This window comes from Balaenoptera musculus, chromosome 6 (genome assembly GCF_009873245.2).
Source record: "Balaenoptera musculus isolate JJ_BM4_2016_0621 chromosome 6, mBalMus1.pri.v3, whole genome shotgun sequence".
NCBI classification, from domain to species: domain Eukaryota; kingdom Metazoa; phylum Chordata; class Mammalia; order Artiodactyla; family Balaenopteridae; genus Balaenoptera; species Balaenoptera musculus.
The window spans coordinates 24718789-24746670 of NC_045790.1; the positions used below are offsets into that span (position 1 = coordinate 24718789).

The following is a 27882-nucleotide window of genomic DNA, read 5'->3' on the forward strand; positions in this document are numbered from 1 at the left end:
AACCAGGAAGGACGTCGTCCTCCTCCTCGGGGGTCTCACCTCACACCCAGAGGGTCTCCCAGACCTGCCTTCCCCCTGTACCCTCAGTCCACCTTCTCCCCGGGGAATCCCCCTACCCACCTTCTTCCAGATGACAGTCTACTAGCCCACCTTCTCCCCTGGAGGGGTGTCCCAGTCCACCTTCTCTCCCTGCAGGTCCCCCGACCCACCTTCTCCTGGCAGGTCCCCCGGTCTCTCTTCTCCCTCAGCAGTGTTCCCCCGGCCCACCTTCTCCCCCGGCGGGGTACCCCGGCCCGCCTTCCCCGCGGTCCCCGGCCCGCCTTCCCGCGGCGGGAGCGGCGGCCCAGGCTGGCGGGCGGAGGCGGCGCCACCCGGGGCGCTGACGTAGAGGCCGCTCGGCGGCCGGGGGTCCCTTCGGTGGGGCCGCGGCTCTCCGCCCGCCGCCCCCGCGCGTCCATTCCCTTTTGTGTCCCGCGCGCGGCCCGTCCCCCGCGCACACTCGCGCCCTGCGCCCCGCGGGCCAGCGGGCGGCTCCCGGCGCGGCCCTGCACCGCGCGCCCCGCTTTGTGTGGACGCGCCGGCCGGGTGCGCGCGGGCGGTAGTGCGCCCCCGGCCCCGTCCCCGGCCCCGTCCCCGGCCCCGGCCCCCGCCCGGCCCGGCCCGCCCGGCCCGACCCGGGAGCGCAGCGCGGGCCGAGGGGCGGGCGGGCGGCGCGGCGAACATGGCGACGGTGCCCGTGTACTGCGTCTGCCGGCTCCCCTACGATGTTACCCGCTTCATGATCGAGTGCGACGCCTGCAAGGACTGGTTCCACGGCAGGTGAGCGCGCAGCCGCCCGGCCCCGGCCCCCGGCCCCCGGCCCCGGCCCGGCCCGGCCCGGTGAGCGTCCCGCAGGCCCCCGCCCGCCGCCTCCCGCCGGCCCGCGCGCCCTTTTGTGCCCGGGGCGGGGGCCGGGGCTGGGCGGGCGCCCCTCGCCGCCGCCGCTCACAAAGCGGGCCCGCGGGGGGCCGCGGGTGGGGGCCGGGCCGGGAAGTTGGGGCGCCCGGCCGGCCGGGCCGCCTGACAGCGGGGCCGCGGAGGCCGGGCTCCCGAGGCCCAGGCCCCGCGTCCGCCGCCTCCCCCGCGAAGTTGCAGGAACTTTCCCCGCGCGGGCCCCGGAGAGGCGCGAGTGGCGGGTTCGGACGCCGGCGGGGCTGGGACGGACGTGGGGCCCGGCCAGGTGGCGGCCGAAGCTCCCACCCTCCGCCGCGGCCCGGAGCTCCGGCACCTCGTCCGGGTGGACGGGACCCCTGCCCGGCCCCAGCAGGGCTCCTGGACCCGGCCGGCCTGCATGTCCCCGGGCGGGAGTGCGGGTGACAGAATGGTGTCTCTGTGTGGGTGGGGGTGTTGTGACTTTGCCGCCTCCTCCCTGGCCATCACATTTCCCCATTCCCCTCCTCTCTGTTTTCAGACACAGGCCCACCCTGGTTTTCACTTGACCTTATGCTCTCAGAGGAAGATGGGGTGGGGGGAGATAAAGCTTGGCCTTTGCCTGTGACCATGACCTGGCCCTGTGCCGAGTTTTCAAAAGCCCGAGGCCCCTTCCCACCCAGAAGTAAGTGGAGGAGGAGGAAGAGGAGGTGATACTGGTGCCCAAACTGCTCCAACAGGTTCTCATGTGTTTGGGCCTCAGCGGGACCGCCAGAGGCTGGCCAGAGTAGTGTGCTCTCCTATGCTCCAGTCTTAAACCCAGCAGGAGCAGGGCTGGGGGCAGGAGATGGGTGTGTGGTGGTAGGTGGTCCCTCAACCCCCAGAGAGGAGAGCCTCCCCCTGGCTTTAACTGTGGAGGGCCCAGTGGCCCTTAAACATGGACTATGGTGTCCAGTCCTGCCAGTTTACATGTGGGGAGCCAGGCAGCCAGATGTGGCAGGGCTCACTCAGGTTGATCAGCACCAGGCCTGATTCCCAGCTCAGTGCCTGTGACAGTGACCCCAGTGAGGATGGGTGGAACTCCATGGGACAGGGACTCCCACTGAAATCTCCTGGGCTTCCTGGGCTGCCTTCCTGTGGATGTCCGGGGCTGCAGAGACCCCACAGAGCAGAGGAGCCTGGAGTGTGAGCGCTGGGCTCTGCCCAGAACACTGCTACTATGCACACCCACCAGTTGGCATCCTCTCAGAGTTCATGGCTGGATCAAGGGTGAGAGCTGCCATGTGATCTTTCATGGCTCCTCAGTTCCAGAGATACTGAGAAGCGGGCCCTGAGTGCCCTGAAAGTGGTAGGGCCTCTCCCTCCTCCCCCACCCGCACCGGGGGCCTGCAGAACTCCCTAGGTGCCCAGGCTGGGGGAGTGTGAGGGCCTGGGAGGACCCTTGTCTGGCTGCCCAGGGGCCCTCTCCTCTGGGTGGGGAAGGCAAGACCAGTTCTGAGCTAGACTTTGAGAACGGAGGTAGGGGGTGGGAGGAGTGGAGGAGGTAGGGAGAGACCCAAGAATGCGGGGCAGGCAGGGGAAAGGGGCTGAGGGCTGGCCTGAGGGGCTGGTGGCATTTGCTCGATTGGCTTAGGCAGAGGCAGGGAGAAAGATGCGTCCTGACAGCTTAAAGGGGATGTTTTTGGGAGGTCTTATTTCTTTATTTCTTATTTTTCATGTGAGGTCTTTGATTTGATCTGATATACGCACAGATCATTTTGATCAGCACAGATTCATTTCCACCTATGTGGGGTCGCCCTAGGGTCTGAAAGGGGCTGTGCTTTCCCCCTGCCATGGGGCACATCTTCTCTACATCTAATCAAGGGTCCCTTACGGAAGTGAGTGAGCCCTGAGGCCAGAACACCTCCTGTAGTCCTTAGTCCCCTGGGTGGCTCAGGGGAGGTGCTGTGATGGGGGAACACAGGATCAGGGGTTGGGACCTTTGTGGGCAAGGCTGCATGTGGCCCTCACAGCCCTGGGCAAACCCCCCACGTCTCTTGGCGTGGCCCTTCTCCACTGTGACAGGAAGGTGTGTGAAATGATCCACATGTTTCCAAATCTCCTGATATTCCTGGATGGATGGCCCTCCGTTCTTTCCAGATCCGTGTATCATCTGTACTGTTGTTTACTTCACATTCAACAGCTCAACTCACTTTTTAAAAGTTTGAATACTTTGTAACTTTTTATTTTGAGAGATGTTTAGACCTAAAGAAGAGTTACAAAAAAGGTACAGTTTCCTTCTATCCCACACCCTGCCTCCTCTGAAGTTAACATCTTATCAAATTATGCTGGAAGCATGGAAACTGAGGCAGAAACACTAGCGCAGTACTGCTAACCAAACTCCAGGCCTCGGGCAGATTTATTTAGGTCTAGGACCCCATTTCACTCTTGTGTCTCCTTACTCTCCTGAATCTTTCTTTTCCAAGGAAACTTCATATCATTCCCTGAAATAGAACATTAGTATAACTTGCCATAGACAGTACTTGTAAAAATAAACATAACTGTGAAAGTAACAGGCTCCCTCTTGTTCCACCTGTGACCCCTCACATCCCTACAAGGCACCCCATTTTGGATGGATTGGAAGGGGGTCTCTGAGGTTACTTTCACTGGCAGTGGCCAACTCTTTGCTGGTAGGACTCTAGCAGCATCTCTGGCTGAGATTGTGGTCGGGGCAGTCCCCTTCTAGGGGAAGAACCTGCTCCCAGAATGTGTCCACCTTGGCAGGAAGCCTTGAGCACCCTGACCACCCCTCCTGGCATTCTTTGGGGAGGTCTTTCCGCTGGACTGTGCTGGTACTCATTCAGCCAGGAAGTCAGGAGCGCGTGTTCCACCCCATCTTGACCACGGCTAGTCACTCCTGGGGCTGGGATACCTTGTCAGCCTAGTCTGCCTTCACTGGCACCTACTGTAGTGTCGCCTGGGAATTGGCTTTGACTAGGAAGGGATGGATTTTGCGGCTGGTTGTCTTCAGAGCTGTCTTATCTGTGTGTTTGATAGGGAAGCATGGCACTACTCAGGCATTGGGAAACTTCCTCCCCAATTAGGGTGCCACAAAGCCACTTAGGGCCAAGAACTGGGGGGCTTCTCATGACTGTTGTCTTCTGTCAGACCCCATGTGTCCTTCCACCCCTGCCTTCAGCAAGGCATCTGACCATGGACCAGTCACTCTAGGGAGTGACCTGGGCCTCTCACCTTGTCACCATCTTGATGTGAAGAGTCTCTGTCTCTGAGAAATAGGAATGATTCTGTTAAAGTATCAGATATCCTGAAGCTTCCTGGCCCTCTTTAAGTTCCAGTTGTATTAAACTTGAAGGGTTTTTGGAAGCATAATCAGTAAAGTTGATTTTAAAGAGTTTGAAAGCTGAAGGTGCTGTACAAGTCCTTCAGTGGTAGAAGTTTCATTTATCCCTCAGTAAGTACTATGGGGTGCATGTTCTGTGTGGGGTGCAGTGCTGGCCCTGTGGGTTCCTGGGGTAACAAGGCAGCTCCCTTGCCTCTTACAGGGTTTCTTCTATGGGAGTCAGACTTGTGGATCAGGAGTTCCGTGCCAGCCTGGGGAGCTGCTTCAGAGCCCTGAGGAAGCACTGTGCAGGGCAAGGAAGCTGCATCAGGGACGGCCTGCAGGTGTGGCTAGGAGGCAGTAGCCACCCTGGGGGCTCTGAGCAGAGCAGCAGTGGGAGGGGACTGAGGATTTGACAGGGTCCCTCTGGCTGCTGTGGGCACAGTTGGGGAAGAGGGTGGGGAGGGACAGGAGCCTTTGTCCAGGTGAGAGGTGACAGGCAGGACCTGGGGGTGGGGACTGGGGTGTGGAGAAGGGGTCGAATTCTGCAAGTACTCAGAAAGGTGGGCTGACAAGACTTGCCTAGTGTAGATCCCCTCTGATTCCTGTGTGTTTGTCCCTCCATCTGGGATCCGCCTGCCCTCCTCTCCAGGGCCCTATCTCTGTGCCCATCTTCCCCAGGACTGGTTGGCCTTTGTGGGCTCTCGCTGTGTCTTTCACCCCATCCAGCCTTAAGCTTCCTGGGGCAAAGCCTCTTCCTGAGTCCTTGGCCCTCATGGCTGCTCAGTATCACAGAGTGAGACTGTTGGCTGGCTCTATTGGCCAGCAAAGTGTGCGCACTTGGAGGGAAAGGAGGGCCTGCCAGGGGGACAGGCCTCAACGTCGCAATCTAGGTGATCAGAGCTGACAATTAAGTCTTCCAACCTGAGATCCCTTAATACTGGGGGAAGTGCCATTCACATGGCAATGGAATTGTGGCGTGTTTGACGTGGTTAGGAATAACGATTCATCATTTTTAAATGAGGAATTCTCACTGTGTGAGTTTAAGAAGTTCCAAAGGAGGTTGGGGGAATGTTCTGCCAACTTACAGAGGGCAGAGCAGATGTCCCCTGTCCATTGATCCTTTCCAAATGAGATGAATCTCAAAGGAAGAGACTTGGAGCTCATGGTAATTACCAGAATGTTTGCTTTTATTGAAAATATTGGCTCAGAAACATGCTTGGTGTGAGCCTCTGCACTGCAGCCCACATTTGTTTGGGGCTACTTTGGCTCAGGTGCGGCTGCAGTTGGCCTGAGATCGGGCAAAGATTTGGGGTACTTCATGTGGACCCTGCCACTGCTGGGTACCCAATCCTCTGGGGCCATCCCCTCGCCTCTGTGCTCATGGCACCTGGCCGTGTGGCAGGGCCTTTTTCAAAAAGAATGAGCAGATTTGCTGTTGGGAGGGAGTATTGGCCAGAAAATAATGTTCCACGACAAAGTGTGCTAGAAGAATCTAACTCCTAAGATTCCGGTGTGGGTAAAGCAAAGCCGTCAATTGACTTCTAAATGACTGATGTGACTAATAGTGCTGCAGGGCTCGCACTCAGGCTGGCCTTTATGGCGTCAGGATTAGTTCACAGTTATCCTCTTTATTGGTTCTCACAGCTACTTGGGTGGTGGGCCAGGTGGGCCACCTTGTCCTCCCACTTCAAGCAGATGTGGGGGGGTCTCGTCTCCTCACCTGCAGCAGGTGTACGTGCCTCTGCCAGGTGCAGGGACAGAAGTGGCGTTTGGCATATTCTGGCTCAGGGTGCTGAAAACCCCAATACTGTCCACGGTTTTGAAATGCTATGTGGATGGAAACATCTTCTCAGCAGGAAGGCCACATCCGGTGCCAAGTAGGGAAGCTGGGCCCTCTGCAGCACCCTCTGTGTCTCAGGTGTGCCCAGTCACCCGCTGGCCTCCCATTTAGAGTTGTACCTCCATCCCTGCACCTCTCCTCTGTCTCACTCCATTTCCATCCCCCTACTTCTGCCTGTCTTGGTTCTCAACTTTTTGGCTTGGTGGGAAGTGAGCCTAACCGTGCTCTTTGGAATGGGGCTTGGCCCTCTGCTTCAGGGTGCAGGGTCTCTTCACTTCCACCCAAAGTGCTGGGTCATCCGTGGAAAAACATCTGTGTAAAACATAGTTAGAATTCCAGCCAGTGACTGGCTTTGACCTCAGAGCATAAGAACTGAAGGTCCTGTGGTGTTTGTCCAGGCAAATGGTGAAACCCGCCTTTCATCCTTTTTTTAAAATTTAGGGTGAAATTCACATACCATGAACTTAACCATTTTAAAGTGCACAGTTAATAGCATTTAGTGCATTCAGAATGACTTGCAGCCATTATCTCTATCTGGTTTCCAAACATTTTCATCACCTCAAAAGAAAACCCATTAAACAACTTCCCCGTCCCTCCTCCTCTCAGCCCTGGACAACCACCCATCTGTTTTCTGTCCCTATGGATTTATCTATTCTGGACATTTCATATAAATGGAATCATACTATATGTAACATTTTGTGTCTGTCTTCTTTCACTTAGCATAATGTTTTTTAGGATCAACCATGTTGTGGCATGTATCAGAACTTCACTGATTTTTTTATGGCTGAATAATACTCCATTGTAAGGATATACCACAGTTTGTATATACATTCCTCTGTTTATGGATACTTGGGCTTTTTCCACCTATGGCTATTGTCAGTAGTGCTGCTGAGAACATTTGTGTACAAATACTTGTTTGAAGACCTGTTTTCAATTGTTTAGGGAATTGCTGGGTCATATAATTATTCTATGTTTAACTTTTTGAGTAACCAACAAACTTTTCCACAGGAGCTGCGCCGTTTTACATTCTTACTACCAATGCAGGAGCAATCCGATTTCTCCTCATCCTTATCAACACTTGTTGTTTTCTATTTTTAAAATTATGGGCGTCCTAGTGGGTGAGAGTTGGTATCTCATTATGATTTTGTTTTGCATCTCTGTAATGGCTGATGATGTTGAGTATGTTTTCATGAACTTGTTGTCCATTTGTGTATCTTCTTTGGAGAAACGTCTGTTGAAACAGTTTGCCCATTTTAAAATTGGGTTCTTTTTTTTATTTTGAATTTTAAGAGTTCTTTATATATTCTGGACACTAGACCCTTATCAGATCCAAAATTGGCACATATTTTTCCATTTTGTGGGTTGTCTTTTCACTTCTGTGGTAATGCCCATTGATGCACAAACATTTTTAATTTTGATGAAGTCCAATTTGTCTTTTTCTACTGTTGCTTATGCTTTTGGTGTTATATCTAAGAATCCATTGCCAAATCTGAGGTCATGAAGATTTACCCCTTTGATTTCTTCTAAGAGTTTTATAGTTTTAGCTCTTGTATTTAGTTTTTGACTCATTTTCAGTTAATTTTTATATAAGATTTGAAGTAGGGATCCAACTTCATTTGTTTGCATGTGGGTATCCAGTTGTTCCAGAACCATTTGTTGAAAAGACTATTCTTTCCCTATCGAAAGTCTTGGTAGCCTTGTTGAAAACCATTTGACCATATACATGAGGATTTAATTCTGGACACCATTCCATTCCGTTGGCCTGTATGTCTGTTCTTATGCCAGTACCACACTGTTTTGATTACTGTAGCTTTGTAGTAAGTTTTGAAATCAGGAAGTGTGAGACTTCCAACCTTGTTCTTTTAAAAAAATTATGTTGACTTTTTGGGGCTCCTTGCAATTCCATATGAATTTAAGGATTGGCTTCTCCATTTCTGCAAAAAGGGCTGTTGGAATTTCGACAGGGATTGCATTGAATCTGTAGATTGCTTTGGGTAGTATTGACATCTTAGTATTACATCTTCTGATGCATGAGCATGGGATGTCTTTCCATTTATTTAGATTTAGGTAGCCCCTGATTTCTTTCAGCAATGTTTTATAGTTTTCAATGTACAAGTTTTAAATTTCTTGATTTAGTTTATTCCTAGGTACTTCATTCTCTTGGATGCAATTGTAAGTGGGATTGTTTTTGTAATTTCCTTTTTGTATTATTCACTGCCGGTGCTTTTACCCTTTTTATTAAAAAAATCACCTTTTAACATGTGGCAGCTGAATTTCCAGAACCAGACATGTGTGGGGTGCAGGTGTTCATGCATGTGCTGGGGTGTGTACACACTCAGCTGGGTGCCTGTGGATGTCCTGTGTCCAGAGTGTGTCTGCATGCCCTGGGAGGGGTGCTGCTTTCCTTTTTAATCTTAAGTGTTTGTTGAGCCTTGCCTGTGTCACATCCTGGGCTAGGCATTTTTCATACACATGTGTTGGGGGGCTCCTTCTTGTATTGTGTGGGGGTCGCCATGCAGGTCTCTATCTCCTTTACCCTGACTGTTGAGGAAGCTGCCACTGAGTAGATCAGGGCCTACTGCTGGGCATGTGCTGCACATGGCCTTGCTGAACTTGCCACTGCCCCTGAGGGCTTGGTGGTGGTGGGCTGTTCTGATTGGGAGGCAAGCGAACTGTGGCTGGAGAGATCAGCTCGCTGAGGTCAACACTACAACGTGATAGGCTGGGACAGCAGCAGTGTGTCTGTCCTGGAGCTCCCCCTACCAGCGCCCCTTCATTGATGTTAATGATGGGGGACAGTGCCCAGGACCCCAGAAGGCAGGAGGTCCCAGTGAATGCAAATCTGTAGGATGGGTCAGCACTGCTCCTTGGGTTGAGCAGGACATGAGGGCAGTGAACAAGCCCCTGGGATGGCAGCCCAAGCTGCTGACTAAACCGTGAGCCTTATGCTGGGGTGGGTCACGTGCCTAGGAAGCTATGGGCACAGTCTCTGGCCTGGGTCCTTCAAGTGGGGTGCCGTTTTCTGCTTCACACAGAAGTGCAGAGTGGAACTCATTTCTTCTTGTGCCCTACACACCGTGGGCTGGGCACAGGTCCCATAGTGCCGGTTAAGTGTGAATGGCTGGATGGGCCTTGGAGAGTGCCCTGGGGCCAGGTCTGAGCTCACAGATACCTACCCTTGGGACAGCCAGACTTGGGCTGGCAATCCCAGACTGATGTATAACCAGCCCAGCTACACGAACTCTGATACTTGAAAATCTTCTTGTAACTTTGTGACTTTGCCTCTCATTTTATCCACCTCCTTAGAACTACCCCCCGAGTCAGAGTCTGAATGTGAATCTCAGGGAAGTTGGGCTAAGTGGGAAGGGCAGTGAGAAGGTGCTTCCTGGGGACATGAGCGTGTCCCAGTGAGGCACAGGACCCTTCCCTGCCCAGACCCCCTCTCACCACTCTCCTGGGCTGACTTGCCATCAGCTGGAGAGATGACACAGATTTAGGGGTTCAGCCCCCATTTCCTGCAGAAGAGACTGAGGCCTGGTGCAGCATGACTTTTGGCACCCTGGAATAATCAAGAAACTGCAGCCTGATCCAGTGTGCCTCCCAGATGAACAACGCCCAGGGAGGTGTGCAGCGAGCTCCCCAGGAGAGCTCCCCAAACCCTGTGGGGAGGGGGATCCCTCAGCACTGCATGAGGCAACACAGCGGATGTGCATCAGAGCTCGGGGTGGGTTCTCACTAAACATCCTTCTGCTGACATTTGCAAAACTCCAGGATTAGTTGCCACTGGTGCCTGTGGAGTTTCTTTCCTGGAAAGTCTAACATAACTATGGCTAATCTCCCAGCTGTTTTGGAGCTATAGCTCGTAAAAAAAGGGGCACCTGGGACGGTGAGGGGTGTTTCTCGCCTCTTGTTTGCTCCCAGCAACAGATACTTTCTGTCAACACCTCGTTCTTTCAGCAGCTCCCCAAGGGCACTAGACTTGAGTCTGCTTAGGAGAGACCCTGGCTCGGAGAGGGCCAGCAGCCGGCCTGGGTCACCGGCTGATAAGTGGCACATGCGGCTTTGCCACTCTGACTTCCCCTTGGCAAGTTTGAAGTCTGCCAGGCACTGCTCTTTCCCCATGCTTCACCCATGCTGTTGGAAGGTGGAAGTCTTAGCTGCTGTTCGGCCTCGTGGTTCTCATGGTACCGTGTTGTCATGGTGACCTTTCGATCCCAGTCTGGGTGCTTGTGTAGCCGGCCCCCATCTGATCCTGGTACTGCCCCTGGGCCTCTCCAGCATCCCCCTCAGGAACCTGGACCCCAGTCTGCCAGGGCGCCTGCCACCTGCCCACTGTACAAGCACCAAGCATTTGCATTTCAGTCCCTGGCTCCAGATGTGGAGGTGGACAGGTAAACCTGGGGGTGGCTCACTAAGTGAGGGTGGGGCATCTTTGTGAGTCTAGGGGCCGGGTCATATCAGCGCCCCCTTCACTGAGCCACAGCTAGGTGTGGAACTAGGGCTCTGAGGACCTTTTACCTGGGTTCAGCCCCAAAACACAGGTACAAGTGCTTTTCCACTGTGTCCTCAGCCCAGTTCTGCCCAGTGTGTGCTGTGTGGCCCTCTGCTGGCCTTGAGATGTCCCCTCCCAAGTCCCACAGCCACTCCCCACCCCCGACTCTCTAAAATCCCTGTGGGGCCTGAAGGTAATGCTGGGCAGAAGTGAGGAAGAGACCCTGGAGCAGGGAGCCATGAAGCCACTTTCCCAGGCCCCCCATGCCGTGTCCCAGTCCTGCCCATCCTATGCCCTTCTCCAGCTCCACAGGGCACGTGGTTCCCTTCCTTTCGTCCACAGATGATGTGACCCTCTGGAATAGAAGGTGGGTGTTGGTGGGACCAGAGAGCACCACATGGCTCTGCTCATCCTTGCACTCAGCGGCTGAGCTCCGGAGGTGCAGCCCCGCGTGATCCTTCTGCAGAGCAGCCGTCCCAGCCTCAGGACTGTGAAAAAAACCAAGTGCTGGACTGAGGCTTGGAGAAGGAGGCAGGCAGATTTGCATTCAATTTGAGAAAAACCTTTTTAATAATTGAAACTGGCCCCAGACTGGACACATCTGGGGAAATAGTGTGTACGTTAGAGTAGGGTTTCTCAGCCTGCGCTCTGTGGACATTGGGGCCAGAAAATTCTTTGCTGTACAGGATGTGGAGCAGCATCCCTGGCCTCTGCCTACTAATCCAGTAGCACCCGCCCCCCCAGCTGTGACAGCAAAAGTGCCTCCAGGCATAGCCGATGTCCCTTGAGGGACACAGTTGCCGCCAGTTGAGGGCAAGAGGCGACTGAACTTCTGCAGAAACATATTCACCTTTATTGGGTAGAAAATGGAGCTTCTGACCCCTTTTCTTATGTTTATTGTGATAAGGAATAACTGCATTTATTCACTTAAAAATAGTTAATTGAAAAAATTTGCAAACAGAACACTAAGACATGGGTTTTTAAAAAAGAGTATGAAAGAATATGTAGTGAAAAGCTGTCTTCTTACCAGAACCAACTCGATTGCAGGCCCTTAGGAAAAACTGCTGAGAGATTTCTGTCTATACAACGTCTGTGTCAGGCAACCACCCCCTCTCTCTTTTCTCAGGCACATAGGCACACAGACACACATTGCGGGCATGGCTCTGCCTGGGACATAGTTCTCAGACAGGGCTCTGTTGTGTGGGCTGCGCTCAGGGATGCGTTCTCCCCGTCTCCTCTGGCCTGGTTGGTGTTAAGCTTGTTTCTCATCTGGAGCAACTGCAGTTTTGTACAGGGAGCGTCCTGGTACATACGACTACGTGTGCATATGTGCAAATTTATCTGTTGGATAAATTCCAAGACAATAAAGGTGCTGAGTTGAAGGGAAGCATTTCAGGTTTTAAAATCGCCAGATAGGTTGTACAGATTTCTCTACACACTGGCAGCACATTTTCTGAACTTTTTGATCTTTTGTCAGTTCAGTCTGGAAGGTGAAAAATTGTATCTCACTATGGTTTTATAGTGCAGTTTTTATATTATATATTATTATATTATCATTTCAGTTTGTAGTTGTCTAATTATTAAGCTCACTCACTTTTAAATCCTTTTCTCCCTACAATTGTAGGATTTTGTAAGTGGCCCAGATGCTTTCTAACAAAGACAAAAAGAGCAGGTTGAATCTGAGAAGTGAAATGATGGGTCAGGGCAGCGGGGGGCACTCCCATCCTCTCCCTCCTCCCGCTCCAGCAGTGCTCTGAGCCCCTGCAAACCTCCAGGGCTGGCAGAGGGTGAAAGCTCACTTGTTTGCTAAATATCCCCTCTCCCTTCCTTTTGAGTCTTATTGTGAAGTCAGCCTCATTTGCTTTTATTTTCTTCATAAACTTTTATTTTAGACTTGTTTTAGGTTTATAGAAAAGTCGCAGCCATGGTAGAGTTTGTGCATGCCCCGGCTCAGTTTCTCTGATCGTTAGCATTTCACATCACTTCCATACCCTGGTCACAGCGCAGGAGTCCATGTTGCTTCATTGCCATGCACTTCCTACTCCTAGTCCTCCCCACAGAGCCACGTTTACTGGAGGCCTTGCACACCCAGCTGCTCCATTTGTGGTGGCTTCTTGGACCCCTTTGTCCTCTGATCCTGACCCTGAAGATCCTTCAGGGTTTGTGTACCTTTGAGGAGCCATGTCTCCAGCTCATGAGGCCTCCCCCCAGGCACCTTCACACATCCCTGAACCTAGGACTCAAGCCCCAATGAGGGCACCCTGACAGCTCGCGGGGCTACCTGTGACCCTGTGAGGGAGCTGAGTGTCACCCAGCAGCCCTGCGGTGGTCCCTGCAACACAGACATGGGGCGCTCTCCACGTGGTCCTGATCACAAGGGCTGCCATTTAGGATCATGGTGCTGTTCCCCTTTCACAGTTTCTTCTAGATCTCAGACTTGTATTGTTTCATTAGATTTCAAACTACTCTTTGGAAAAGAAAGATGTAATTAAAGTGGTTTTTTGCACCGCCTCTCTGAAAAGCTGACTAAGAGAGCAGTTCCCCCCCTCCCCCACTCTTACGCTCTGCCTTAGGGGCCAACATTACCACCATCCACTTGAATGGCTCCTGCCCTCCGGACACACCACTGGAATAGGATGTGCGAGTTGGGCCTCCCAGGGAGGACTTGGTCCAAACCCCTCTTTCACAAACGAGAAACAGAGGCTGCCCAGCAGTCTGTGTCCTTTCTCAGCCTGGTGCTCTTTCCAGACCCTGGGGTGTTCCCCAAAGATGGGCCGGAACCCTCTTGGTTGGTTCTGCCCTTGGGGAAGCCCCCCTGCCCCCAGTCCTGAGCAGCACACGTTTGAGTGCGGGAAGCCCTGTGCCTGCTGTGATTCGGTGAGTGATGACTGTCGGCCCCCATTCCAGAACACCTCGCTGTGTGGCCGGGCTGCCTGTCTGCAGTGGGAGGCTGTGCCCAGCTGGCCTTGAGGTTCTGGGGTCAGGAGGAGGTGGCCTGATGCCTGTCCAGGTAGAGGCCTGCCCCACTCCGGGGTCATCCTGCTGGGGCCTCCCTTCCTTGCCTGCCCATTTGCCTTTTCTGCAGGACCTCTGTGTCACCCGGGCGGCCTGGCCAGCTCTCCAAGGTCCCTTGTTGGAACCACGGGTCAGGATCCAGCCCATCTTCAGCCACCCTCAGAGCTGGCCACTGGAGACCTGAGGGGTGGCAGAGCTGGGCCTGGTTGCCTCCTTGCCACTTCCCTCCCAACACTCCGGGATTCCAGGATTCAGATTCATTTTAAACTCTTGGGGGAATCCCTGTGCAGACGGTCCCTGTGATGAGGCCGCTGGTCTGGATGATGGCACGTGGTCACAGAGCCTTGTTGTACCAGCGTGTCCTCCTCTGGGAGCGCGCAGTCATCTCCCAGCACCGGCCTGTTCACCGTGATCTGCACACACTGTCAGTTAGTGAAGGAAAAGGCTCTTGGCGAGGTCACCCAGCAACACTTGGCAGCCTGCCATTCTTACCCGTCGCTTGGCAAGAGAATCCTTCAAGGCCTTCCCGGAAGTGTCCTGTCTGTCGGAGGGAACTATGGACAAGGCCTAATGCTGTGCTTGCGGGTATCTGTCAGTGTGAGTGTCCCTGGGATGGACGGAGGGCTCTGGTGCCCTCTGCACAGTGAGGTCCAAGGTATGTGTGTGCCTCATCTTGTCCTCAGGACCCGCTCCATGAGCCAGGCGAGGTCCCTGATTTAGGGATGGCAACATTGATGCTCAGTGTTCCCAGCACACCACTAGGTTGGAGGTGATCAAGCACAGCCAGTGTCCTTTCACCACGCTCACTGCCCACTGGTCATGCTGGCTGCTGTTGAAGTGTGCCTTGAGGCCCAGCTTGTACCAACCTAGCCTCATGGCCCCGGTCCCCTCTGGGATAGGGTCCATCAAAAGGCACTCACCTCAGGGGGCCGCAGCACATGTCTGCTCCAGGCCCTACACCTTGCATTTGTGCCTTCTGGGAGTCTGGGGCAAGGGCCCGCTGGAGCCCATCCAGGTTTCAATATCCTGATCTTTGCTTTTCTTGTCCTTTATGGTTAAAAAAGAAAAAAAAGATAAAGAACAGATATTAGAATGTTCCAGCAGGATAGGACCTTGGAGCATACCAGTCACTCCTCCCTCAAGATATAGCAGCAATGGGGACCACAGCCTTCCCTTCATTCTGGGCTGCCCCCTGTAGGGTCACAGCACAGAGTTTGTTCCCAGGCCCCACCCCTAAACACCCTCCAAGTTGATGCCCTCAGGGGTGTGGTAGGGGTTGAGGACAGGGACCTTACCTCTCTTGGTCTAGAGTGGTATTTGTGTTAACATGACCTTGGATTGCATTTGCTCTCAGGTGAAATTTGTCTTCACAGCCACCTTGTGAGTCTCTGAGGGTTTTATCCAGATGGAAGGCTGTAATTCCCAGAGCTTCCTGACAGAGGTATTTGCTCTATAGCTGCATACAGTTGGTTTCCCTAGAAACTGCTGGAATAAATACTCCAAAACCTGCTTCTGATTTTTAAAGAGACCATGCCATTTATCTGGAATATCTATTAAAAATCCACTGGAACAGGTTTAAAAACATATAAAGAGATATTTTGAATATTCATTTAATATATCAAGGATTCTAGACTCTTAGATGATAGAATTGAGGGGAGGATTAAGTAAATTATAAAGTACTCACAATAGGAAATTATTCAGTCATCAACAGTGACGTTTACGACAAGATTTCAATGATACGGGAAAATGTTTATGCTATCATGTTAAATGGAAAGAAACCCCAAGATTCTATGTTGTCTATATAGGATGTTAGTTGGTGTGAATCAGTTAAAACAGAAGACATGCTGGAAGCAAATGTTAGAGGGTTGAGAGTGGTTTTTCCTGTTGCTTTCATACTTATCTCCACTTTCCAACTTGTTTTCCAGGAGCATAATATCACTTTTATAATCAGAAATAAAATAAGCATGAAAATAAGATTTCAGAGTGCAGAGGTCATCCTCCCCTGCCTCTCATTTCACAGATTTTGTGGACTGCAGGTTTTATAGACACTTGGGCTCAAGTGTCTCCCACTGCACAGCTGCCTGGAGGCAAGGGTGAGGGATGCTTTCTTTAGGACCCTTGACTCTAAAGGCCCTTCTGGCAACCCCTCTTCAGATGTGACCCCCCCACCCCAATAATGAACGCTAGCCTAGCCTGCAGCCTGTCTGCTGAGGAGGGGCTCCGTCAGCCACCCAACAGCCCCATCTGCCCCAAGCATCTTTCTGCAAGTGGAGCTTTAAGTCCCATAGGACCCTGTCCAGTCAGAGGCCCCCTTTGGGATCATCCCAGGGATGAGGCCTCAGGCTAATGGGTTGAGGATGGGCCCCCCCATCCCTCCCCCACCTAACTAGGAGCAGTGACTGAGGCCCCATGACCACTTCCCAGAGCAGCAGGACCATCCTGTCACCAGCTACTCTCACGCCGGAGTGTCCCACCCTAGGTGGGAACCAAAGCATATGGCCAGCTTTGGAGGACAGAGCCTGTAAGCCAAGCTCCTTCTGGTCTGTCCTCACATTTCTCTCCTGCAGACTGACAGCTAAGGCCCTAGTTACTTCATTCCACGTGAGGGAAGACAAGTGAGGCCTCAGTGCCACAAAATGTGTGGTTTGCAAGGCTGGTGGGAGTGTGACACAAGAGGGGGCCCTTGGGGAGGTCCCAGCAGACACCAGCCTTACCAGACATGCTGAAGGCACAGGCTAGCATAGGTTAGTTCCAGTCTGAGAAGCTAAACACTGCTCTATAAATGGGGAGTCCTCCTTCACAGAGCTTTAAAACATTACTTACAGACATCAAATGATTACTCAAATACACTTGGATACTTACAGATACTAAATTATTATTTACAGATGCTCCACCTAAAAATAAAGAGTAGAGTAACCTAAGGCCAAAAATATGGGGAGCCACTTCCAATCGGATCTACTTTAGCAATGACAGCAAAGAATTCTGAAAATACAATGTAAGCCATGAGAGATTTAGGATTTGGTGTTACAGAAAATATGTCCTGATCACATTCATTGTGTGACCATTCATTTTCAAAATGCTCATTCTGGTGGCGCTGGGTCGGAGGACGGAGAGAACTATTCAGAGAACTGTGATTTCTTCTTGAGTCAGACCTGCCGTGTGGCTGACAGGGTCTTGGTGCTCCGGCTGGGTGTCAGGCCTGAGCCTCTGAGGTGGGAGAGCCGAGGTCAGGACATTGGTCCACCAGAGACCTCCCGGCCCCACGTAATATCAAACAGCGAAAGCTCTCCCAGGGATCTCAATCTCAACGCTAAGACACAGCTCCACTCAGTGACCAGCAAGCTACAGTGCTGAACACCCCATGCCAAATAACTAGCAAGACAGGAACACAACCACACCCATTAGCAGAGAGGCTGACTAAAATAATAATGAGTTCACAAACACCCCAAAACACACCACCAGACGTGGTCCTGCCCACCAGAAAGACAAGATCCAGCCTCAACCACCAGAACACAGGCACTGGTCCCCTCCACCAGGAAGCCTACACAACCCACTGAACCAACCTTACCCACTGGGGGCAGACACCAAAAACAATGGGAACTACAAACCTGCAGCCTGTGAAAAGGAGACCCCAAACACAGTAAGTTAAGCAAAATGAGAAGACAGAGAAATACACAGCAGATGAAGGAGCAAGGTAGAAACCCACCAGACTAAACAAATGAAGAGGAAATAGGCAGTCTACCTGAAAAAGAATTCAGAGTAATGATAGTAAAGATGATCCAAAATCTTGGAAATAGAATGGAGAATATACAAGAAACATTTAACAAGAATCTAGAAGAACTAAAGAGCAAACCAACAGTGATGACCAACACAAGAAATGAAATTAAAAATTCTCTAGAAGGAATCAGTAGCAGAATAACTGAGGCAGAAGAACGGATAAATGACCTGGAAGATAAAATAGTGGAAATAACTACTGCAGAACAGAATAAAGAAAAAAGAATGAAAAGAATTGAGGACAGTTTCAGAGACCTCTGGGACAACATTAAACACACCAACATTCGAATTATGGGGGTACCAGAAGAAGAAGAGAAAAAGATCAGGTCTGAGAATATATTTGAAGAGATTATAGTTGAAAACGTCCCTAATATGGGAAAGGAAATAGTCAATCAAGTCCAGGAAGCTCAAAGAGTCCCATACAGGATAAATCCAAGGAGAAACACGCCTAGACACATATTAATCAAACTATCAAAAATTAAATACAAAGAAAAAATATTAAAAGCAGCAAGGAAAAAGCAACAAATAACATACAAGCGAATCCCTGTAAAGTTAACAGCTGATCTTTCAGCAGAAACTCTGCAAACCAGAAGGGAGTGGCAGGACATATTTAAAGTGATGAAAGGGAAAAACCTACAACCAAGATTACTCTGCCCAGCAAGGATCTCATTCAGATTTGACGGAGAAATTAAAACCTTTAGAGACAAGCAAAAGCTAGGAGAATTCAGCACCACCAAATCAGCTTTACAACAAATGCTAAAGGAACTTCTCTAGGCAGGAAACACAAGAGAAGGAAAAGACCTACAATAACAAACCCCCAAAAATTAAGAAAATGGTAATAGGAACATACATATCGATAATGACCTTAAATGTAAATGGATTAAATGCTCCAACCAAAATACATAGACTGACGGAATGGGTACAAAAACAAGACCCGTATATATGCTGTCTACAAGAGACCCACTTCAGACCTAGGGACACATACAAACTGAAAGTGAGGGAATGGAAAAAGATATTCCATGCAAATGGAAATCAAAAGAAAGCTGGAGTAGGAATTCTCATATCAGAAAAAATAGACTTTAAAATAAAGACTATTACAAGAGACAAAGAAGGACACTACATAATGATCAAGGGATCAATCCAAGAAGAAGATATAGCCATTGTGAATATTTATGCACCCAAGATAGGAGTGCCTCAATACATAAGGCAAATGCTAACAGCCATAAAAGGGCTAATTGACAGTAACACAATCATAGTAGGGGACTTTAACACCCCCCTTTCACCAATGGACAGATCATCCAAAATGAAAATAAATAAGGAAACATAAGCTTTAAATGATACATTAAACAAGATGGACTTAATTGATATTTATAGGGCATTCCATCCAAAAACAAAATAATACACTTTCTTCTCAAGTGCTCATGGAACATTCTCCAGGATAAATCATATCTTGGGTCACAAATCAAGGCTTGGTAAACTTAAGGAAATTGAAATTGTATCAAGTATCTTTTCCGACCACAGTGCTATGAGATTAGATATCAATTACAGGAAAAAAACTGTAAAAAATACAAACACATGGAGTCTAAACAATATGCTACTAAATAACCAAGAGATCACTGAAGAAATCAAAGAGGAAATAAAAAACTACCTTGAAACAAGTGACAATGAATACACAATGACCCAAAACCTATGGGATGCAACAAAAGCAGTTCTAAGAGGGAAGTTTATAGCTATACAATCCTACCTCAAGAAACAGGAGACATCTCAAATAAACAACCTAACCTTACACCTAAAGCAATTAGAGAAAGAAGAACAAAAAAACCCCAAAGTTAGCAGAAGGAAAGAAATCATAAAGATCAGATCAGAAATAAATGAAAAAGAAATGAAGGAAACAATAGCAAAGATCAATAAAACTAAAAGCTTGTTCTTTGAGAAGCTAAACAAAATTGATAAACCATTAGCCATACTCTTCAGGAAAAAAAGGGAGAAGACTCAAATCAACAGAATTAGAAATGAAAAAGGAGAAATAACAACTGACACTGCAGAAATACAAAGGATCATGAGAGATTACTACAAGCAACTCTATGCCAATAAAATGGACAACCTGGAAGAAATGGACAAATTCTTAGAAAAGCACAACCTTCCGAGACTGAACCAGGAAGAAATAGAAAATATAAACAGACCAATCACAAGCACTGAAATTGAAACTGTGATTAAAACTCTTCCAACAAGCAAACGCCCAGGACCAGATGGCTTCACAGGCGAATTCTATCAAACGCTTAGAGAAGAGCTAACACCTATCCTTCTCAAACTCTTTCAAAATATAGCAGAGGGAGGAACACTCCCCAACTCATTCTATGAGGACACCATCACCCTGATACCAAAACCAGACAAAGATGTCACAAAAAAAGAAAACTACAGGCCAACATCACTGATGAACATAGAAGTGAAAGTCCTCAACAAAATACTAGCAAACAGAATCCAGCAGCACATTAAAAGGATCATATACCATGATCAAGTGGGGTTTATCCCAGGAATGCAAGGATTCTTCAATATGCGCAAATCAATCAATGTGATACACCATATTAACAAATTGAAGGATAAAAACCGTATGATAATCTCACTAGATGCAGAAAAAGCTTTTGACAAAATTCAACACCCATTTATGATAAAAACTCTCCAGAAAGTAGGCCTAGAGGGAACCTACCTCAACATAATAGAGGCCATATATAACAAACCCACAGCAAACATCATTCTCAATGGTGAAAAACTGAAAGCATTTCCTCTAAGATGAGGAACAAGACAAGGATGTCCACTCTCACCACTTTTATACAACATAGTTTTGGAAATTTTAGCCACAGCAATCAGAGACGAAAAAGAAATAAAAGGAATCCAAATTGGAAAAGATGGAGTAAAACTGTCCCTGTTTGCAGATGACATGATACTATACATAGAGAATCCCAAAGATGCTACGAGATAACTACTAGAGCTAATCAATGAATTTGGTAAAGTAGAAGGATACAAAATTAATGCACAGAAATCTCTTGCATTCCTATACACTAATGATGAAAAATCTGAAAGAGAAATTAAGGAAACACTCCCATTTACCACTGCAACAAAAAGAATAAAATACCTAGGAATAAACCTACCTAAGGAGACAAAAGACCGGTATGCAGAAAACTATAAGACACTGATGAAAGAAATTAAAGATGATACAACAAATGGAGAGATATACCATGTTCTTGGATTGGAAGAATCAACATTGTGAAAATGACTGTACTACCCAAAGCAATCTACAGATTCAATGCAATCCCTATCAAACTACCACTGGCATTTTTCCCAGAACTAGAACAAAAAATTTCACAATTTGTATGGAAACACAAAAGACCCCGAATAGCCAAAGCAATCTTGAGAAAGAAAAACGGAGGTGGAAGAATCAGGCTCCTGGACTCTAGACTATGTTACAAAGCTACAGTAATCAAGACAGTATGGTACTGGTACAAAAACAGAAATATAGATCAGTGGAACAGGATAGAAAGCCCAGAGATAAACCCACACACATATGGTCACCTTATCTTTGATAAAGGAGGCAAGGCTATACAATGGAGAAAAGGCAGCCTGTTCAGTAAGTGGTGCTGGGAAAATTGGACAGCTACATGTAAAAGAATGAAATTAGAACGCTCCCTCACGCCATACACAAAAATAAAGTCAAAATGGATTATAGACCTAAATGTGAGGCCAGACACTATAAAACTCTTAGAGGAAAACATAGGCAGAACACTCTATGACATAAATCACAGCAAGATCCTTTTGACACACCTCTGAGAGAAATGGAAATAAAAACAAAAATAAACAAATGGGACCTAATGAAAGTTAAAAGCTTTTGCACAGCAAAGGAAACCATAAACAAGATGAAAAGACAACCCTCAGAATGGGAGAAAATGTTTGCACACGAAGCAAGTGACAAAGGATTAATCTCCAAAATATATAAGCAGCTCATGCAGCTCAATTTCAAAAAAACAACCCAGTCCAAAAATGGGCAGAAGACCTAAACAGACATTTCTCCAAAGAAGATATACAGATTGCCAACAAACACATGAAAGGATGCTCAACATCACTAATCAGTAGGGAAATGCAAATCAGAACTACAATGAGGTATCATCTCACACTGGTCAGAATGGCCATCATCAAAAAATCTACAAACAATAAGTGTTGGAGAGGGTGTGGAGAAAAGGGTACCCTCTTGTACTGTTGGTGGGAATGTAAATTGATACAGCCACTGTGGCGAACAGTATAGAGGTTCCTTAAAAAGCTAAAAGTAGAACTATCGTATGACCCAGCAATCCCACTACTGGGCATATACCCTGAGAAAACCATAATTCAAAAAGAGTCATGTACCACAATGTTCACTGCTGCTGTATTTACAATAGCCAGGACATGGAAGCAACCTAAGTGTCCATCGACAGATGAATGGATAAAGAAGATGTGGCTCATATATACAGTGGAATATTACTCAGCCATGAAAAGAAATGAAATTGAGTTATTTGTAGTGAGGTGTATGGACCCAGAGACTGTCATACAGAATGAAGTCAGAAAGAGAAAAACAAATACCATATGCTAACACATATATATGGAAACTAAAAAAGAAAAAAAAAAGGTTCTCAAGAACCTAATGGCAGGACAGTAATAAAGACACAGACGTAGAGAATGGACTTGAGGACATGGTGGGGGAGGGTAAGCTGGGACGAAGTGAGAGAGTGGCATGGACATATATACACTACTAAATGTAAAATAGATAGCTAGTGGGAAGCAGCCGCATAGCACAGGGAGATCAGCTCGGTGCTTTGTGTCCGCCTAGAGGGGTGGGATAGGAGGGTGGGAGGGAGACACAAGAGGGAGGAGATATGGGGGTATATGTATACATATAGCTGATTCACTTTGTTATACAGCAGCAACTAACACAACATTGTAAAGCAATTATACTCTAGTAAAGATGTTAAAAAATAAATAAATAAAAATAAGTAAATATAAAACTTTTATAAAAGTAAAAAAAAAAAAAAGCCTATTCTGAAATGCCGTGAGAACACGTGTATCTGTATGCTGGTGCACACATCCTTTCTGAGTGTGCCAGGTGCACTTTGCAATGCACGAGGATGGGCATTCCTACAGATGCACCCTCTGGGCACATGTCCTTTACAAACGTGTGTGTCCACATGGCTGGTTTGCACCAAATATGTGCATATTCAAAGATGCCATATTCTTTTTTTCTTACACATTTTACAAAATTCAGTTTTATTCTTTCCAGCTTTATTGAGTTGTAATTGACAACATTGTAATATATTTAAAGTGCACAATGTGATGATTTAATATATGTATACATTGTGGAAAGATTCCTGCAATTGAGTCAATTAACATATCCATCATCTCACATAGTTTTTTTTTCTTTTGGTTAGAACAGTAAAGTTATACTCTCTTGGCAAATTTCAATTATATAATACAGTGTTATGAACTCTAGTCACTGTGTTTTACATTAGATCCTCAGACCTTATTAATCTTACAGCTGAGAGTTTGTGCACTTTTACCAGCCTCTCCTCACCCCCCCTCCCGCAAAGATGCCTTGTTCTTGGAGGGATGGTAGACCTGGAATTCCTAAGATGATTCCATCAAACAGAAAGTCAATATCCCTAAGTTGACCCACTTCCTTTACTTCACCGAGCTTCGTATTACTGTTAGTTTTACTCCTGTACTATGTCAGATTTGGTAACTGGTTTCTGTTCGAATTGTTGTGTCCACGGCAGCCAGCAGGAGTGGACATTTTCCCAGTTCCTCATTTACCAACCATCCATCCTCTTGGGTGAGCTGCTCCCAGCTGTTCCTGAGTTTTCTTTTGAGCCGGGCTCCCTCCTCTCCTGTTTTCTGGTTGTGGGGTCTGTGCTGAGACATCTACAGGGTGCTTGAAGCAGAAGAGGCAGAACCAGGTTGAATGGGTGGCTGTCCTGGGCGGGTAACTTTGAACAACTGTGGGCGAGGAGAATCCAAGGAGGTTTGCTTGTTTCTGTCAGGACCCTGTGCCCAGAGCAGGAGGGAGGGAAGCTGCAGGTAGTGCTGGGGCAGCAACCCAAAAGGGTCTGGAGGTGCCCCCTGAGAACCAGGGCCGAGACTATTCTATAGAGACTGGTAGCCTTGTTGGGCCGTGCCTTCTTCACCTAGCTCAACCCAGTTCTGCACCTGGCAGGTTCTGGGCCTCTGGGAATGATGAGCAGTGTGGGCTCACAGGCTGCCAGGTGTGTCCGAGACCGCTATAGGAGGAGACAGGTGATGTCAAGTACTTTCCCAGCCCTAAAATCCCACACTTCTTGAATCTGATTGTCTTCTGTGGTGGGTTGGGTCTATCCTGGTGGGAGTGAGGGCTCCTGGCGGTCCCAGCCAGCCCCCACAGCTCTGAGGAGATGGCAGGCAGGGCAAATGGGTGGGGTTGTTCTCGCTTCCTGGGGCTTCCCTCCCAGGGTGATGCTGATACAGACAACTGAAGGTGTGTCCCTGGGCAGAGTTAGGGAAATCATGCCTGAGAGTCTCAGAATTTCTGCCACGTCTTAAAAAAATAAAAAGTGCCTGGCCATGAGGTTCTGGAAGACGTGCAACAGGAGTGACAGGCGTTCTGGGACCTTCGTCCTGGTTCCTCTTTGTTCCCGGACCCCCGCCTGCCGGCTGTGGGAAAAGCAGAGACAGAGCCCTGGAGGGAGGAGCTGTGAAGTGGGGGGAGGAGAGCAGAGGCTGCCAAACCTCAGTTTCCCTACCTGCGGAGCTGGAAGCAGCTGTTTGCTGGGTGCATGGGGCTGGTGGACATGCAGTGCCCACGGAGGGGTGTGGCTTTAACAGCCCTGCCTATGTTGGGATGCAGGAGATGGTTGAGTGTTCTGAGATCTGCTGGGGAAGGGCCCCTGTTGTCTCTAGGAGGAACCTGGCACATGCTCTCAGGGGGGGCTTGGACCTATCCTGTAGGCGACATTTCAGTCCCCCTGCTGCTGAAGCCCTTTCATTCATCCCCTCCTGCATTTGTGGGTTCTTTCAGCCTCCCTTTCTATACAGTGTGGGAAATATCCATACAGCCACGAGTAGGGGGTTTTAAAGAAGTCCTCTCTTCTTGGCTCTCTGCTTCTCTGATTTTCCAACCCCTTCCCTCCCCAGGAGAGCACCTCGGCCTGGCATCCTCCTCCTCTAGGCACCCAGAAGGGGGGTGTGCTAATGTGTGCAGTGGTCCTCAGGAGCACCCTCTCCCAGTTTCAGCACTTCCTGTAGCTCAGCTGATAGGCCTCTGCACTTCGTCTTTCCAGAGGGCTGGCTGGTCTGCCCCTGCAGCCTTCGGCTGCTCAGCCTTGGTGGGAGGCCTGCTGCGTGTCTGATGACCACCAACCCGGGGTGGGGGGGTGCAAAAGTCCAGATGCCCCTAAGAGAAGACAGGAAAGCCTGACCCATTCAGGCACACAGCCCGCCGTGAACCCTGATTATTCTGACAGGTGAGAATCAGGCTGACTGATTGATAATGGTGGCACCAACTCCCTATGAATGTGGCTGCGCTTTGTGGGAGCCTTGCCGACTTCCTCATTTGCAGAACTTTGAGACTTGGCTCCTATCCCACCAGAAAGGCCATGGAGAGGGACACTGGGATGGGCAAGGGATGGGCAGCCATCAGGGTCCCTATGGGCTGGATCAAACTTCCACAAGTGATGATGACGAGCAGGGAAAGCCACCAGTCTCCATCAGAAGCGCCGTGCCCATGCTGGTCCTGGCCCTTGCAGCTGTCGCCTCTGGAGGCGGGCATGGCCCCGCATCCTGCTACCTCCTGGGAGGCCCCACTCACCTTTCATGCTGTGTGAAGGCCCAACAGGCTGGCCCTGAGGCTTGGGGCGGGGTCCCCTTTGCTGGGAAGATGGACAGAAGAGGAGCTTCCATAGGCCTTCCGGGCCAGGCTGGCTCCACAGCTGGAAGTCTTGGCTGCCATGTGCTCAGGTCTCATCATTGTTTCATGTCCCCAAGAATGGCATCCTTAATGCTGGCCCATGTGGGCCTGGGTCTCTCTGTCCCAGGACTGGCTGTGGTTGGTCCAGGGAAGAGCCTAGTAGGGTGTCCTATTGGCCCTGAGCCCCAGAAAGTACAGTTGTCCTCCAGAGGATTCTGCCACAGGCATGTGCGGTGAGTGTGTTTTGGTGGACCAGCTACCTCTGACCCCACGAGAGGGTCCAGCACAGAGGTTCCCGTGCAGGGAACTTATGATCACCTCCAGGAGGGCATTTCCCTAAGAAGCTGCATCCCATGCCATCCTATTGGCCTCGCTCTGTCCCCACACTGCTGGGGGTCCAACATGAGCCCCTACCTTTCCACATGTTTGCTTCTTGCCTGCACCCTCAGAAACTGTTTTTATTGTGCATGTTCTTCATAAGTGATTTCATTGGTACCAGTTGTTCTTCAGCCCCTTCTTCCCTTCAATGCAGGCCTCAGTGAGCCAACCCAGTTGGACACCCTCGGTTGTTCCAGAGCCCCCAGGGTCTGCTGACCGTGCCCCTCACGGAGGTGGAGCAGCTCAGGCACCTGTCCCTATGGACCCTGCAGAGGCTCCCGACGGCAGTTTCGGGGTGGCTTGTGGGGCTGGGGCTATTCTCAGGGTTAGTTTTTACGTCCAGCACATTCACTTCCCTCTGGCAGTGACAGGCAGAGATCAGGCGGCACTGGCATGGCCTGAAAGCATACGTGTACTCCCCCGGAGCAGGCTCACGCTGCACACAGTCATGCTGCTGCCCTTGCGTGACCTCCAGGTCAGCCTTTCTGTTCTGCAAGTCCAAGAAGTGAATTTTTAGAGGGATCAAGGAGGGGGTTTCAGACAAATTCCAAGTGAGTTATGGTCAAGGTCGTGCAAGGAGATGGGGTTGGAAAACCAAGTAAAGGAGCGTGCCGCATTCATCGTTTGAATGTCAGTGTTTCAAAACGAGATCCCGTGCCAGTAAACAGCTCATGGGGGAGCTAGTCTACCACCTGGAGTGTTTGATGATCACCCCTGCATTTCACCTTTCCTGGTCTGCACTAAAGCATGAAATGTCTCAGCTGGGACAGACGGGGTCCAACTCTCATTTCGCACATTGTGGGATTCAGAGTCGGAAGGAACTTAGAAATGCAGGTAGGGGTGCCAGATAAAAAATAGTTTGAATTTCTTTTTATTGGAAATGCATATTTGACTGGGTGTCCTGTATTTTTATTTGCTAACTCTGGCTACCCTAGGTGTAGCCCAGCCCTGTACCTTTGTCAGTGAAGATGTTGCAGCCAGGAAAGGTAGGACTTCCACCGTCCCAGCACTTCTCAGGGAGGGAATCTGGCGATTGGGATGCCTTGTGCCCCCCAGCTTGGTCTAGCCTGCTTTACCAGTGAGAGGAGAACCCTGCAGTGGGGTGTGTGTTTGTGTGTGTGTTTGTGTGGTGTGTGTAGGTGCGTGTGGTACATGTGGGGTGTGTCGTGTACATGTGTAGAGTGTGTGTGTATGTGTGTAGTGTGTGGCCTGTGGGGTATGTGTGTATGTGTTGTGCGTGTGTGTGGTGTGTTTGTGAGCATGTGTTTGCATGTATATGTGTATGGTGTGTGTGTGTGTGTGTTATGTGTGGTGTGTGTGTGGGTTATATGTGTATGTATGTTTGTGTGGCAGCCACAGGGCGGTGGAGTAGGATATGGCTGCCTGTGTTCAGCACCCTGAGAATTTGGGGGGAGGCCCTCGTAAACCCTCAAGGCCATGGACGCCACACATTCTTTCTCTTGAAGGGAAAGCAGATGCACTAGGAGGAGAGTCTGGGAATTTTCCAGAGCATCACCTGTGTGAATCTGTCCCCACTGTGGGAGCCTGGGCCACTGCTCCACTGATGTGAGGCTGCCTGGCCTTCCTACAGCGTGGGATGGCTTTGCAACCTCAGATCTGTGCGGCCACCTTCAGCACATGGCCTGAGTGAGCACCTCACCTGTCACAGTTTCTCACCTGTAAAGTGAAAGTGACAGGGCCACTTTGCATGTTGTCGTGCAGATTGAGTCCCAGGCCAACAGCCACTCTTTGATCACATCCTGGCGCCTGTCAAACTCAGCAGGCCAGTGTGGATGGGGTCTCAGCCCCACAGCCTGGAGGCACTTGGCTGGAGCCCCATTGGCTCAGCACGGGAAGTTCTAAGTAGCATCACGTCATAAAAGAGTTAAGTTTTGCTCAAGCCTGAGAGAGGGAAAGACTATCACGACACCACAGTCAGGCTGAGTTTATAGCCAGGCTCTGACTGGTGGAAAACACAGAAAGGGGTTCTAATCTTTTTTTCGATGTGTTTATTTGGTAAAGAATAGAGGATAAATTGGGCAACTATGGACTTTAAAAATCGGTGTTTTGGATTAGTTGGCATTTCAGGAGCGGTAATTGTGTGCTAGCAGGAGGACTGGCACCCCGACCCCGTGCACTGTTGCCAGGAGGGTCTCTGTGGACCTAGGAGGACCCAGGAGGTAGATCAGTGC

The 27882-nt window shown here is 49.6% G+C and overlaps 1 protein-coding gene across 3 annotated transcripts in view; it reads left to right on the forward strand.

Moving 5' to 3' along the window:
• Positions 1–459: 459 nt before the first annotated feature.
• Positions 460–27882, forward strand: part of PHF2 (PHD finger protein 2) — a 96660-nt gene continuing 69237 nt past the window's right edge. Inside the window, exon 1 of one of the 3 annotated variants that reach the window (XM_036855914.1) lies at positions 460–819. In XM_036855914.1, the coding sequence (XP_036711809.1) occupies positions 722–819 (98 nt within the window). In that variant the 5' untranslated portion in view covers positions 460–721. The remainder of the gene's footprint in view (positions 820–27882) is intronic. The other 2 variants (XM_036855913.1, XM_036855911.1) reach the window with 2 other exon arrangements.